General features: G+C 37.2%; 1 protein-coding gene across 4 annotated transcripts in view; it reads right to left on the bottom strand.

The window, feature by feature from the left end:
* Positions 1–377: 377 nt before the first annotated feature.
* LOC149787767 (glutamate receptor ionotropic, kainate 2-like) overlaps positions 378–15,694 on the bottom strand; it is a 42,955-nt gene continuing 27,638 nt past the window's right edge. For 3 of the 4 annotated variants that reach the window (XM_089973959.1, XM_089973958.1, XM_089973957.1), the window contains 5 exons: positions 14,980–15,283; positions 13,474–13,702; positions 11,644–11,940; positions 8,562–8,763; positions 378–1,659 (listed from right to left, as the gene is read on the bottom strand). In XM_089973959.1, coding sequence (XP_089830085.1) covers positions 1,579–1,659; positions 8,562–8,763; positions 11,644–11,940; positions 13,474–13,702; positions 14,980–15,283 — 1,113 coding nt within the window. In that variant the 3' untranslated portion in view covers positions 378–1,578. Of the gene's footprint in view, positions 1,660–8,539; positions 8,764–11,643; positions 11,941–13,473; positions 13,703–14,979; positions 15,284–15,694 lie in introns of all 4 variants that reach the window. The other variant, XM_089973960.1, reaches the window with a different exon arrangement.

The raw sequence follows: 15,694 nt of genomic DNA, 5'->3' as shown, positions 1-15,694 counted from the left end.
CCCCCCTAAGTCCAGCAAATGAAAATGACCAAGCAGAGCTAGCAGTTTTTTTTTATAGGTGCACATCTTTAGTAAAACCAAGCTGTATACTCAATAAGACAAATTACACCCATCAATCATACAGCAAAATAAAAGGAAATGTTCTTTTAACAATACCTAAGATACTCATGGTCTTTTATAAGTAGCCAGTACAACCAGTAAGGAAAACCTGGAAAATTCTTTTAAAAATCTCACCCACCTATGCAAAATATGAAACTGTCGAGTGCCATCCATACAAAGTTGTTTTCCTTCCTGATAATGTGTCTGGTTTGAAGTGACCTCCTTTAATAGACAAAATGCAAAAAAACAAGAATGCAGACAAAATAGAAAGGAAGAAACACAATTTAGACGTTTTTATTTTGACCAAATTTAAACATTGGCATCAACCCGCCAATAAGTAAATTCCTTGCAGCTGACAATTTTTACTATTCACTTTTTATATAGGGGTTAGAATCAAGTTTCTGGTAAATAAAACTACTTGGTTTGCTTAGTTGTTGTTTTATATCATTCTGTCAAAAATTATTTTAAACATGGGTCATTTAAACATTGGTCAGTTGGTCATTGTTCTCAGAATAATGCAGACATGCCAACCATTCCAATTTGGGCAGTATCAGTCATATTATTGACTGCAACTAATGCCATTATGATCACTTTTGTCAGATTCTGATTTTCTGGTCAATTAAAATTTTATGTAGGCAAACTAACTTGAATATCAATATATTTAAATCACTGAAACAATTGTAATGTCTGATTGCAATTGGTTTGTGAAAGTGCCTGTATCATACATACAGTTAAATCTTAACCAGTCAAAAATCCTTTTGGCATAGTGCACTGATTCACCAGACTTAAAGATGAAATGAAAGGCAGCCAATAGAAATTACATCTGGCTGTAAATGTGTGCTACAGAGATTTGAAATGGGACAAGCAATGTATCAACACTGGAGGAAGAGAATGCCTTTGCAATACTTTCTCAATTGACTTAAGACTAACATGTTGCGGGAAATAATGTAGGAAGCAACTTTCAACCGAAAGCTAATTTGATAAATATGGTTAAATACATGTACTTAAATAAACTGTGTGATAAAACTTTGAAGTGATTATTTTAATCTTCGTTTTACATTTTGTAATATCTGCATTCATATTTAACATTGATATGGGATGGCATCACTGTAAATACCACAAAATCTTCGAAATAAATGTTCATATATCAATTATGATAAAAATTCATCATGACAAACATGACAATGTGGGAGTTCAGTATTCAGCATTCAACTTCAGAATATCCACTGGAATAAACGGCAAGTTAATCTCTTCAAAGAAGTGGTTAATTTAAATACCAGCTTCAGATTCTTTAAATGTCGATGATGTCATACACAAGAAAACTAGGAATAAAGTTCCTTAGGTAATTCAAACAAATTAGTATTTTCTCCTTCTGTACCTGTTGCATTTAGTCACACTTTCCTTGCAATGCTTATCCTTACAGAGATATCACTTTAATGGTTTAAATGATGTACTGTGTAATATGCCTGGCACGTGGTCTCATGCGATGCCTAGATCTGTCTCATATATCTCCCTCCGTATATCAGTACCTTTATCTGCATCAATGATGTTCTCATTTACCTTGATATAAAAGTAGAATAAATTAAACATAAGTACTCAAATGTATGTAATATATGTAAATTTGTATAATAAAAAAAAAGTAAATACCTCTAAGTAAGTTTAAGTAAGTTTGTAGGGAAGTATCTAAAAGGAAATAAGTAAGATTTGAGTGACAGTGACATTATAAGTAGAAAATAGTATACGTTAATCATCCCATCACTAACCATATAGGATTTTAGCGAGACATATATACAAAACACAAGGATACAAATTACATATCCACTGAACTCAAAACTACTACCACCTCTCCCTCTCACTCACTTTCAGTCTCTCTCTCCCTCTCTCAAAACAATAAAAAATAATATATAGGCCAATTTATTTAAAATATAGTAGAATTCAAGGTTATCTGTAAATTGATCTAGATATTTAGATGCGTTCTGGATAATCAAACTAATATAATCAGTCCATTAAGCATCAGAGGATAATGTTAATCCATAGTGTCTATAAATTTTAACAGGAAGCAAATGTATATTGTCAAAAGAGAACTTTGGATAGGAAAAGCCAGTCTGCCTGTATGTGACTAATGTTAAAAGTAACATTGTTTGCCCATACATTAAGTTTTCAAGATTATTGTTCAGAATCCTTTGTACTTATGAAGGGTCTTTAGAAGCAGTCACAAGATTCGTGTCATCAGCAATTAGCATTGCAAGCAAGTTGGAATTGTCTGCTATATTGCTGACATAAAAAAGTTATGGTAAAGTCCTTAGCTTGGAATATTTACAAAGCACAGCATTTGCTTGACATTTTGATCATACTGAAGTCTGATAGAAAACTTGTAGTGGTTGAAGAGTAACTTTCAAGCCATTATAGAAGTTTACCAGCAATTACATATTTTGAACCTTATAACCTAAGCATTCAATCCAAACTATCAAAATCTTTACTGACATCAAGGAACATTATATGCATGACTCTTCAGATCAAAAGAAAAACATTTTGTGATCAAGTTCAATTAGTTTATCTACTAGTATTCTTAATGGCTTGGAAGAAATCCAGATGGATATGTCTAAAATCAGTTTAATGCACACAAAAAAGTATATACATATCAATATAATTCTTTGAAAAACCTTGAACACAGCCCATTAGACACAATAGTCTATAATTAGACGAAAATGTTTTGTCTCCTTTTAAACTGGCATGACATGAGTTGACTTCTCTGTGCAAGAAACATAATGATTTGAACTGATTTTTGTAATTATTTTTGAAAGGGCACGGATATTTCTGCAACTATATTTTTTAAAGGGTTTATTACTCATTCGATTGGGTCCAGTGGCTTAGTGGAGGTCATGACAGGACATTACATTTATAATTTCTTGTTTGTGTATGATGATGTAAGAAATTATTGATTTCTACCATCAAAATATGATAACTGTTCAGCATTATTTATTATTTCTATGACAGTTCTGTTTTGAAATACTGCTTCATTTTGCAATAACAACAGTCTGTTCCGATTATACCTTGAATGACTCAATTTTATATATGCCAAAATTATCGTTCCACATGACAGTAATAGGGTCATATGATCAAAGTAAATAATCCAGCTTCAGAAATACAACATGGTATCAGAAACAAAGAAAAAAAACATTTTTTTGAGCATACATTCCCAAAAGTAGCATGCAGACATTGCCCGACAATTTGAATCATGCTGATGCTGACATTGTGTAACAGACAAAAAATTTGCCTTAAAAAAAGACAAGTGATTGCCTTAGACTTGCCCCCATGTGTAATGCTATAGATATAGATTGTGCAAGGCATACAATATTCCAGTACACCAATGAAAATCCCTAAAAATGTTCTCCATCAAGTTTAACTTCAAAATAAAGCTAAATACATATAATATTTGATAATGTAAAAGTCAGTGTAGTGTATCAATGAAATAGGATATTTTTATATTAAAATTCCAGCCTCTTGCAATACAATTTGCTTTATGTTTCAAACCATCTGTTGGGTGAAAGATCCAAAGAAGCATAGAGCTGTCCATAACATCAACACGAGTATAAGAAACAAACGAGAAATGCTTACACAAAGCAAGCACCCACACAAAGGTGAATACAAGACCATAGATATAAAACTCGAATGACCTATAGTTCAAGGCCACTATTAATTTAAAACTAGGAATTTAAAAAGCAAGGCAATGTAACTGGCCAAACAGGATATTATTCTTGAAAGGAAGGGATTACAAACATAGAAACTTAATTTTGAAATTAATTTAATTTAAAAAAGAGAGAAGCCTCTGATCAAAATCCTGTTTTCTCTCCTTCAAATACATTCTCCAATTACATTAATGTTAGGGGATATAAGCCTGCTGCCTCGCGAATCCAGCCCTACTAAAAGACGAAAATCGTCTTTTCCTGTCTATCTCATATAGACAAAGGGCAATTTCTCTTGCCCATTAACGTTAGGAGAGTAGTGAAGGAGAGAATTTTGAGCATCAGACTACCTCGGGGACCCTTCTAGGAAATGATGCCTGGATTCCTCATGTAACGATAACCCGAATGATCGATTGTTTGAATTTCGTCTGTGGTCATCTGGACTGCCGCCACTGGACTTACAAGATTCACGGTTTGCTTCTGCGAAGGTAAATCTCTGAAATAAAACTCGAGAAGGTTGACAGCCAACAGCTTCTTCTATATATATCGGCTCGAACGTTAAGTTCGAACGCGAGGCTCGCAGAGATCGCTCCAATCTCATGAGCGGTAATCTTCATGAGGCATATTTGATCTTGTGAGACCTCCGAGTACGCCGAGCGTATAACCCATTGCAGCCACGAAGATAAGGCTTAATGGGTGATATCCTGTTTCCAGGATTTCAGCGGAAGAAAGAGGCGCTTGCTTGTGTCACGACGTGTCTCTGTGCGTTTGAAGTACTGCTTGAGTGCGTGAACATGATCTTACATGGTCGCTGTTCTCGACCTGTCTAACGGAGAGAAAAGAAAACGATCGCATGACAGACGGTGACCTGATTTTGGCTACAAAGCCTGGTTGTGTACAGAGAACCACCGATCCATCCAATCTGAACTAATGATAGTTCGGTTTGACGGAAAGGGTATGTAACTTGCTCACCCTGAATGCTGAAACTAAAGCTATCAGGAAACATGTTTTGTATACGGTAGCTTTAGCAAAGCGTGGGCTAAATGATTGAATTTATTTGAATTGAGCGATGTTAAAACCCAGGATAGATTTCATTTTTGGCAAGAGAGTGAAGAATTTTGATCGATCAAAACTGGCTAAAGGATCCGATAAATCTTTATCATGCCCGATACCACATCTACCATGATGCTGAAATGTGTCTGAAATCATGGAGCGGTAGACTTTGATAGCAATTAGGGCCAACTGTTTCTTCTTGAAGAGCCAGAGAGAAAATTCGGCCAGCTGAGTGACTGAGGAACTTAGAGGGACGATGTTATTGATGTGGCACCATTTCCTGAAAATACATCACTTTCCCTCATAAGCCTTCAGAGTGTAGGGCCTTCATTGCTATCGAGATTCTCTGTATAATCGAAGGTTTAAACTGTTTATCTCCCAAGGCTATCCGGACAATAGCCAAGCGTCAAGAACAAGAGGGCCGGGCAGAGATGATACACCTGTGACCGTGATTGATTTAGAAGATTCGGGTTGGTCGAAAGATTCCTGGGCAGAACTATCGCTAGACTGAGTAAATTGGTAACCCGGGACAATTCCCAGCTAAGATGAGCTAACCGAATAATCTTGCATTTCTAACCCCATATTTTCTGGATTATTTTTGGTACCAAGACCTGGAAGGGTAGAAAATGACCACAACCCTTCTCAACTGATTGCCCAAGCTTCTGCGCCTGTGTCTGGAGGGACAAATGTGGGCAACTTGTGATTCCACCTTGATCATCGGACGCCGACCAAAGTGTACGCAGATCCGAATAAAGACCGACTGATGGAGAAACTATTCCGTGTGAATGACTTGACCTTCCTGGATAGAGTGTAGGCCAAAAACATTGAGTCTGTCGGGAATGTGTCTGATATGGAAGTTTTTGCACCAACGTAGAAACTTACAAATCGAAACACACATGTCGTGTGATCCCCTGTTAGAAGGTTAGGTCACCACCACTGAGTTGTCGGACATAGTGAGGACCGTTTTGCCTGAGAGCCGATCGTTCCATAAGTGAAAAGCGTTGATAACAGCCTTAAATTCTAAAACGTTGTTGTGGGTAGGTTACTCCCCTGGCTCCCACGTACCGCTGACGGTAGTGAAGTCCGGTAACAGGTGGGCACCCCAACCGTACTTACTGGCGTCGGTACATTCCGTTATTTCCGCTGGCGGATTCTCTAGCGAGATCCCCACCTGGGTTTCACTACTGACGCAGGAATGATCGTATATCTGGCCTGACCAAGACTGTTTAATCGAGGGCACTTGAAACGTGGCACCATTGTGCTAGTGACAACACCCTATACATTTTCTCGACTGTGGCCTTGAAGCTAAATTCATTCAGTTTCATGTAGGAGCTTCTTCACACTCACCGTGTATCGAGTCCCGATCTGGTTCCGCTGGCAGCTCTGGATAAGCCATACCAGGTGGCATCGATGACTCGATTCCATCGTATTTGAAAATTGTCACAAACTCTCCCATATGGATAAGCACTCAATATATAAAGTCTGGCACTGTCAGAAAGGCCTGCTAGTTTGCTTGAATGCTGGAGGTATATAATACGATCAGGTTATTACCATACCGGCCGCTCTAACTGCCTGGCTGGACGAACCTATTTCTCAATGAAATCTCCGTCATAGTAATTGTGTGTCTCCGACAGTATGACAAATGGATGGATCTTCACTAAAATCCTCGTAAATTCTAGTTGGCTGGACCGTTTTATCCTAAAAGTCCCCATACTGGAACGGCTAGACGGCCAGTGACGGCGAGGCTGTGTTATGGAATCGATTTAATGGACCCGGTTCAAACAGTGCTCGATTAAAGCCTTCCAGTGCCCTAAGCACTGAAAATATTATGCCACCCCAACCACCCCCAACAAAATGTGAAACTGAAAACAAACAAAACAAAAATAGAAAAGATATTAAAAGCTAAAAGGTGGGAAAATACCAGTGTTACCATCATTCCAAATCAAAATACTCGTGCATATATAGTTCATGGTCATATATAATCCATTCAGTTTTATCATCAATAATTAATTTGAATATTTTTTCTGGTGTCCAAATCACGTGCTTAGTGTGCTTAATGGGTAATCCGGCAATGGGTACAAACCGAGTGCATTTGGACTTATATGCCCGAAGGCCATGATGGGCCTTGCAGAGGTTGGGGTGGGGGACTTACGCCCACTGGGCAGCCTAAAATGGGTGGGGGGAGACACTCCCTCAGTCTTTAAATAAAAGTAATATCTGACCTGATGTCTATAATTGCATCGTCGTTTCCTGGATCAGACGACGCATCTTGCCTTGAACTTTGTGCATTTCATGCACTCGGTTGACATTTCTACCGAAACGAAACAACAAGAGAAAATAATGCATAAATTAGAAATTCAGCATGTTACTAACTCGCTAAAGCCACCGCAGTTACTAACGGAGTAAGGGAAAATAATCAGTGTCGTGCTAACTGCTCAATGACAGCTGTAGCCCATACTTATTCTGACAACATCATACACACGCTACATTGCATAGACAACGTACACTTAGTACATACGATATACACTTAGTACAACGATATACATTTAGTACATACGATGTACACTTAGTACATACGATATACACTTAGTACGTATGATGTACACATAGTACATACCATATACACTTAGTACATACGATATACACTTAGTACATACGATGCAACAGTCATGGTTTATTCCGTTGCTTTGAATCTTTTGCATTATATGCACTTAGTTGACATTTCTACCGAAACCATGCAAGAAAAGAAAACAAAGCATAAATCAGCAATTGGCATGTTACTAACTCGCGTCTTGTGAAGTGGTCTTAAACAGACCAAGTCCGTAAAGCTGATAAAGTCACTCAGATTTGGAAACAATTGTAAAATTGATGTGTACAACCTGGAGAATAATGATTGTCAAACACAATAAATCCAAATTTAAAGTTAGATGGTTCAGTTTTAACACTAAGATGGTATGGATTGTTGAAGGTACATAACGTACTTGTTATCAGTACAGCAAAGTTTAAAAACAATATCTGTCGCTGGCAAGGCGAGGTAATGAGCAAAGGTTATTTCCCATCGTTTTATATGCAATAAGACAGGGAAAGACGATATTCGTCTTTTAGTAGGGCTGACTTCGCGAGGTAGCAGGCTTATATCCCTTAACATTAATGTGATTGGGGAACGTATTTGCACGCGCGGTAGCAGGCTTATATAATCTAACGGTATTGTGACTGGGTGTTATAAATTTGCTTTCCAAATTCCTTTTGTTTTTATTTTAAGGATTAATACCCGATATACAACAAGGGAGGACAGTGTTAACAGACAACAATGTCTTTGGTCCTTGGAAACTCGAGATGGGGGGTTATTTCCCATATGCTATAACCAACTCAGTACTCTGGTAGGGAGCTACGGTGTGTCCACAAATAAAGAAGAAGCACACAAGCGCTAAGAGCCGAAAGAAAAATCCAAATATTTTCATGCATGGTACTCTACTCCCACACATAAACGTAAGTGATGAAGAAACCTGTTGCATGGAATTCTGTTCAAAATCACTATAGCATGTGTCAGCAATAAGAATGGTTTTATTAAAAGATTATGTAACTGTGTGTCATCCAAAACAACAAAAACAAGAAAGTGAATAAAGAGAAAATGTGCTAATGAAAAAGCGAAATGTTGTCAAATCTATCAAAGCTCACCCCATCCAACAAGCATTTCTTACCCACTCAAAGAACAATAATAACCTTTTCCTGACGCTTCTCTTTCTTCATGTTATCGTAGAATCTAAAGATAACTTCTCCTGCTTCCCAGGCGATGGATAAGACAGCTGACGCAATCAGAATGATGAAGACGCCTAACATATTGGTCAAGTCCAGCTCCGAAGAAGACTTGGCTTTAGTACTACTTCTGTCATCTGCCGTGCAATTCTCGCTGGATGACCACCACCTGACGAAAAGAGGTCAGCGATGAAAAGAGCTTTCAGAACAAAACCTTTACTAAATGATCAAATATTGTTCAGATTTGTATAGCAGACGTCATTAGTTCAAATCTGTGATTGTATTATGTCTGATTTAATACGATGGCACAAACTGAGATATACACTAACGCGACACATGAGATTGATACAAGAATAAAATTATAATAGTGAACAAAAATTAAGGTAAAGGTAGGTCTAGGTCTAAAAATCAAACAATATTACATGGGTTAATTGCAGTTGTATGATTATGATCGGTTTCTTTTTAGATGTTTGTTATTTATCTGAGCCAAAGGCTATGTACCCCCCGATACTACTTTTCTGTCACACGCAAATGCATTCCTTGAGTTAGTGCAAATAAACCCATGTGAGTCCAGCGCGATTGTAACTCGCGGTAGCCTCAAGTGAAGGTACGCACTGACAAAGTGATCAATATACACTAACAAATAGTTACTGTTTATGGTCAATAACGCCTCGGTTTTGTATCTGTGCTCGAAATTGCCAGTGGTTTTTCATTTTCGTCAAGCTAATTATTTTATCCTCGATAGCCATCGAGTACAGCTTGGCAATTGTATTGAAACTTCTTTGTTTTCCTTCTAGATGTTCTGAAAAGAGCGTGTTCGTTTATGTAATCGTATCGAAATTATTTTACCACCACCGCTTGTAACACTGACTGCTATTGATATAGCTCCGACAATAATTCAAATGGTGTTTTTATAATAGTTGCCGTAGTCGTGATTCCCGTCACACCAAGGAGAACAGTGGTTGCCGCGGAGATTTCTTGGCTAGCATCTACAAACACTAGCATGCGTTTGTATTTTTTAAGTAACATAGTTCCTTTGTAGATTTCATCTCGTACCTGTTGTTCAGCTTGAATTATTGTTTTATGTCAGTAACACTGATGGTGTATAATACTCTATTAACAATGTGATAGCAAAGTATAATTGCTCGACAGACCGGCCTTATACAGGCGTAAGACGCACACGCACTTCTAACTAATTACATTTTTTACTGGCACAACCGCCATACGATCATAGAATGTGTCTGCTTGTGGAATATTTAAGTCTCTGGCTATTGTGCGTTCTGGGGACCTAGTACTATGTTCATATAGAACCATTTTGTTTGCACCCGTGTTTAATGTATGAACTGATCGTTCTTGTGTTGGCCAAAGAATCGTTACATCAACATGTGCATCCTTGTTGAATAATAGTCGAGACCTTTCTTTTCTTAGTTGAGTCAATGTTGGCTTAACATAATCAACTGGCAATGGAACCGGGGTTGATTTGTTAGTGAATTAATTGTTTTTGTGCCTGGCTTTACAGTTCCTGGTACTAATGCACTGATTCCAACCCGGCTTTCAGTTAGTATTGCCACATCAAGGTGGTCCCAACTGTTGCTTTATATCTGACCGTTAGGAAAAAAAATATTTCAGTATATACGATGGTTTATAAAACACCATTTCACGCAGATATGCATCGACACGTGGAATAAAATCACTTTCAATTCTGGCATCTCTTGATGCCCGATCCAACACTGTCATAAATTCTGTAACCTCAATTGTGTGATCAGAATCCATCACTTATATATAATTCTAAATCTAATGTCAAACACGAATGCCAAAGACTGTAAGTACCCGCCCGGAAACATGTCGGGTCCTTCGAACTGAATTTCATCTGCGGCAACTACTGATACTGGTAGTGTAAATGTAAAAGGTTCTGCAACAACATCGCGCAGTCTGTCAATTCGTAAAATTAGTGACGTGAAACCAAAATTCCTCCTATTATTTATCAGTTCTGCCATTCAACCCTATCAGCATTTAATTCCGGTAAAGGCAAACAATCATGATCCGCACTCTCGGTAACTTTAGATTTTTTTTGTTTTAGGTTTATTCTGAAATTTGCCTCCATGAAGCTACTATGCGTTGTCGTGAGAGTATGATTGATTCCATCTTGACAACCTTTTGACAAAGCGAGTAAATCAAAAATGGTTAGTTGTTTGTGGTCTTTTGCGAGATGTACTGGACAGTCGAAGACCTCGGTTTGTGGGTATGTTACGACTGACCCCAAATTTTTGTGCAAACTTTTTTAAAAGCTAAACTAACAAGTAAAGTCATCAGACAAACATAAACTTTAATTTCTTTCTATCGTTGGCTTTATTAGCACTTATAAGACAGTACTGGCTATATCACGCCGAGGAAATGGGAGCTACGTGCCTTTTCCAAACACACACCGAGACATCCGACCTAGTCTGACTGGGTAAGTGTCAAACCCGCAATCCTGCGATTATGAGTCCGACGCTCTGCCATCTGAGATACCTCATATCCTTTTAAAAGATTGTACTCACTTCATTCAACGATAAAATCGAAAAACAAGTTCAAAATCTAGGATGTAATTTGGCGAGTGTGACCAAGAGCCTGTTTCGCCTATTTGTCATTGTTCAGCAATTTTAGAAACCTTGGGTATGCAGGATTTCTTTCATTATCCTAATAACACATAACGGATCTTTTTCAATACATTCAAAATATACGTTTGAGCGATTTCATATTGGTAATCATCGATGAAATGATCACAAAGCGCAAAGCAATCAGCTCAGTTAAATATACCAATACAAATCACTGTAAATTAACGAAGTTAAGAAACAATTTTCATTTTATGTGGCAAGTTTATATGAATAATTGTTTTGAAATAAATACGAGCATTTAAAGGTTTCCGAGACGGGAGCTGACTGTTTGGTATTAACAACACCGTTGCATTCTTAATATAGAGCACGAATATAGGTAACGATATTCAATCACTGACCCCATCTGGCTAAATTGCCAAAAGGTGCCCAGAATGCATCGATGAAAAACTTACTTTGTTCGTAAGTCATCCAGTATGCCTTTCTCTTTCAATGCAAGCAGCGCCCTGTTGATGTCATCTCGATACGGGGCTCCCTTGGGAAATCCCATGCTGAAGTGCTTATAGCCGAAATTCTGCTCAATGGACTCTGTCTCACAGTTCCATTGGGCCAAATAATCGTTGATAACCCCGTCGTCAAGGAGAGCAAACTGACCACTGGCCACTTTCTGCAAAGCCACGGTCCGATTGGGAAGAAGAGATTCCGATTCTTGAAGTTTCATGAAAACCCACATGCGTTCATACGGTTCATCTCTGGAAAAGGTCATATTTTCTTTTTAAACTAAACATTTTAACTTCGTGCTAGTAATGCCAAATTCTGCAAGAACAATATAATTTCCCAATCTTATATATCAATATAATAAATTGACTAAGAACAGTGCAAAACTAGTATCTAACTAGCCTGAGCGCTTTCGACTCTTAATGGGTCTTTTTCAAATGTAAATACAAAACATAGACAAAACAAACAAATAAAACAGAAAAACCGTTTTCTTTGCAAAACTTGACATGACTATGACTTCTTGTTGTAATAGCCAATAATTACAACTATAACAATGAAATATCAGGGATATAATGTACGCGTACATACATTTACATAAAATAACAGATGTCGCTATGGCTCATCGATTTCTAGGTCAATATAACATATCTGCCAGCATCCGCAACAAGTCATAGTCATGTAAAATTTTGCAAAGACAACGGTTTTTCTGTTTTATTTGTTGTCGTATGTTTTGTTAGAGACTAGTTTTGCACTGTTCGTAGTCAATTATTACATTTCTCTTAATCAATCCCTGGCAAACGTGATCCCTTGCTGGATCCAGTGCACTTGATTCGCCATATGATTTGTATTCTTTATATATATATATATATATATATATATATATATATATATATATATATATATATATATATATATATATATATATATATTATTTTAAATAAAGGTTTTGTTTTACTATCGCCACTTTCCTTTCATCACGGAATATTAAAATTGCATGACGTACACGATTTCGTAATATTTTTTTCCCAATATATAATATTTTACGATCAGATTTAATCAGAATATTGGGCTGAATACGTGCATGTATTTCTATAGTACTACTAGTAATAACAATACTAATGTTGATACATGTATTGATACATTCGCAACTACGAAGTATATATGCCCATTATTTCCATTCGGATCACTTCAGCTATTTAAGAAATAAGGATTGACCGAGAAGTTCTAGGTCATTTAAATGGTCAATCTAATTTTAGAAATAGCCTAGGTGGTCCGAATGCATTTCGGTTTCTTTTACTACGCCGACATTTAACTAAGGCATACTGGTGTCTCATAGAATAGCAGAGGTGGGCCTCTAATGGGCATTGGTACTTTATTAGAAATGGTGGCAGCATGAGTGATAATTTTAAATAACCATTTAAGATACATGAAAACAATTACAAAAAGTGAAGCAGTTGCTGATACAACTGAAAGTCAGCAAAAATTGCGTGCATTCAAATAAAAACTAAAGTACAACTTGCATTTATGATCGAATGTGATATTGCCTGTGGTAGGTGAAGCTTTCAGCATGAATACAATTAAGTGGTGTTAATAAAGACAGTTAATAAATCCCGATGAGCGGACTATATAAATCTTAAGCACTATATAGAATACATATATTATTATCCAGAATTATGGATGTAATGCCGGGGAAGTTTACATAAGAAGTTTAGAAAATTGCATAGTTTCGTAATGCGTTCTATATGACATATACAGTATTTCGAGGACATGAAACAACATTTTCATACCTAGACTTCGCGAAAAATTCCATCAGATCAGTGTTGTTGATGATGCCGTATTTGAAAGATGTTTGGCGTGCTAGTGCGTCCACTGTTCTGATTTGGTTGTCAATTTGCTGAAGAGTCAGGAATGCAGCAAGGTTAGCTGTATACGCCGCATTTATTACCAGGGTACAGAACCAGAAGAATGCAACAATAGTTCTCATTGATGTTGTTTGAGGTGAATATTCTGTGCTGCCTTTAGTAAAAAATATAAAACCATCGACATCAGTTAGAAGATAATGTGTACTGACTGCCACAATGTGAGAAAGATATTCAAATGCAATCTTATCTCTTCCATAGTAATTTACAGTACAGCTTGCACAAACATACATACATACATACACACACACACACACATACATACATACATACATATATATATATATATATATATATATATATATATATATATATATATATATATATATATAATCAAATAGGGTAAAGAGCTATAATTCACTCCAAAACAGAAATGAATAGGTGCCGCACATTATAGCACCATAACTTACTGTCATGCACCAGCGGCCTTACCTACCTGGACATGTACTCATATCCAGAAGAAGAATATCACATTGTCTAAGGGAAAGGGCCGTTCATTTACTACGTACGCACGAAGGGGGAGGGGGTTTAGCCCAAATGCATACGCTTGCGTATGGGGGGTCAACTGATAATTCGATAATTTGTCTAATGCGTAACCTGTTCGACTGGGTTCAGTCGGCGTTTGAATTTTGGCGGACACCAGACAAACTTGTTAAAGTTACGCAGCTTATTTCTTTGATGCAGCCAGACATTAAAGGTCGGTGGACTATCTGTGTTATTAGACACGTTAATATTATTAATCCTTGATCGTTTCTGCGTAGATTAAATATAGGCCGTTCTATAGAATTTGGAGGGGGTGCGTCAAGCGTACGTACGCAGGTGGAGGATGTAAAAACAGTAAGCATGTGTACAAGGGGAGGGGTCAAGCTTTGCCAGATTTTTGCGTAAGTACTAAATGGATTGCCCCTACGAATCCGAGGTGCAAGAAGGTACAAGTTTCTTTATTATTATCAGCTGTTACAAAATTGATTTTGTGTCTATATATATATATATATATATATATATATATATATATATATATATATATATATCGCTCCGGTGGCCTAGTGGTTAGAGCGTCCGCCTCGGATGCGGGAGGTCGTGGGTTCGATCCTCGACCGAGTCATACCAGAGACTTACAAAAATGGTACTAATAGCTGCCTCGCTTGGCGTTCAGCATTAAGAGGTTAGTGTTAGGACTGGTCGGCCTTGTGTCAGGATAATGTGACTGGGTTGGACATCATGCTACATGTCTGCGGCATGATGCCCCAGTGCTAAACATCACTATAAACTGCCACATTGCAGACATCGTAGCGATATGACTGAAAAATTGTTAAAGCTACGTTAAAAATCAAAATCACATCACACACACACAGATATATATATATATAATACCTTGAAGAAGAACACTCAGAGAATACCACATGCTCTCCTTTAAGTCAAATCTCTGATCGGACTCTTGTTGTGTTTTGTCATATTTCGACATGAAAAAAAGGGAGAGCCCCACCACGGCAAAAAAAGCCACTATCGTGAGCCAAAGCCAAGTGGAAAATGGCCACAAAAACTGGAAGTAGTGACGCGTATCCGGTGGACGCTTCTGGAGCATGCTCACTGATGATGAAATTATAGTATAGGAGAAGGAGATCCTTTCCTCCCTGTCTGCTTTTACAGCCATGGCACCGATCGCAATGGAGGCATTCTGTAACAAGTGCGAGAGTATAAGTGACTTACACGCTTAAATGAAATGTCTGTGATTATGTGGTAATTAAATCATTGCTCAAGCCCATGCTTACTTCCTATACTGTATATTATATTATATTATATTATATTATATTATATTATATTATATTATATTGCATTACATTCTATATTATATTATATTATATTATATTATATTATATTATATTATATTATAGACTCTCGGTAATTTGCCGCTCGATATTTGGTAGCGTTAGCTAATTGGCAGTCTCTCGAACTTCGTTTTTTGAAATTGTTGTATCGAGCTTTTGTTAGCAATACCTCACAATTTCATCTGAATAAATACGGTATTTACATTATACCTACATATTATGCAATATGTTAAATCTAATTACATACCTACGCATATTTT

Source organism: Sinohyriopsis cumingii, chromosome 11 (genome assembly GCF_028554795.1).
Source record: "Sinohyriopsis cumingii isolate HCF-2022 chromosome 11, ASM2855479v2, whole genome shotgun sequence".
In the NCBI taxonomy this organism is placed as follows: domain Eukaryota; kingdom Metazoa; phylum Mollusca; class Bivalvia; order Unionida; family Unionidae; genus Sinohyriopsis; species Sinohyriopsis cumingii.
The sequence above is the reverse complement of the archived record's forward strand: the minus strand, read 5'-3'. Positions and strand labels throughout refer to the sequence as shown.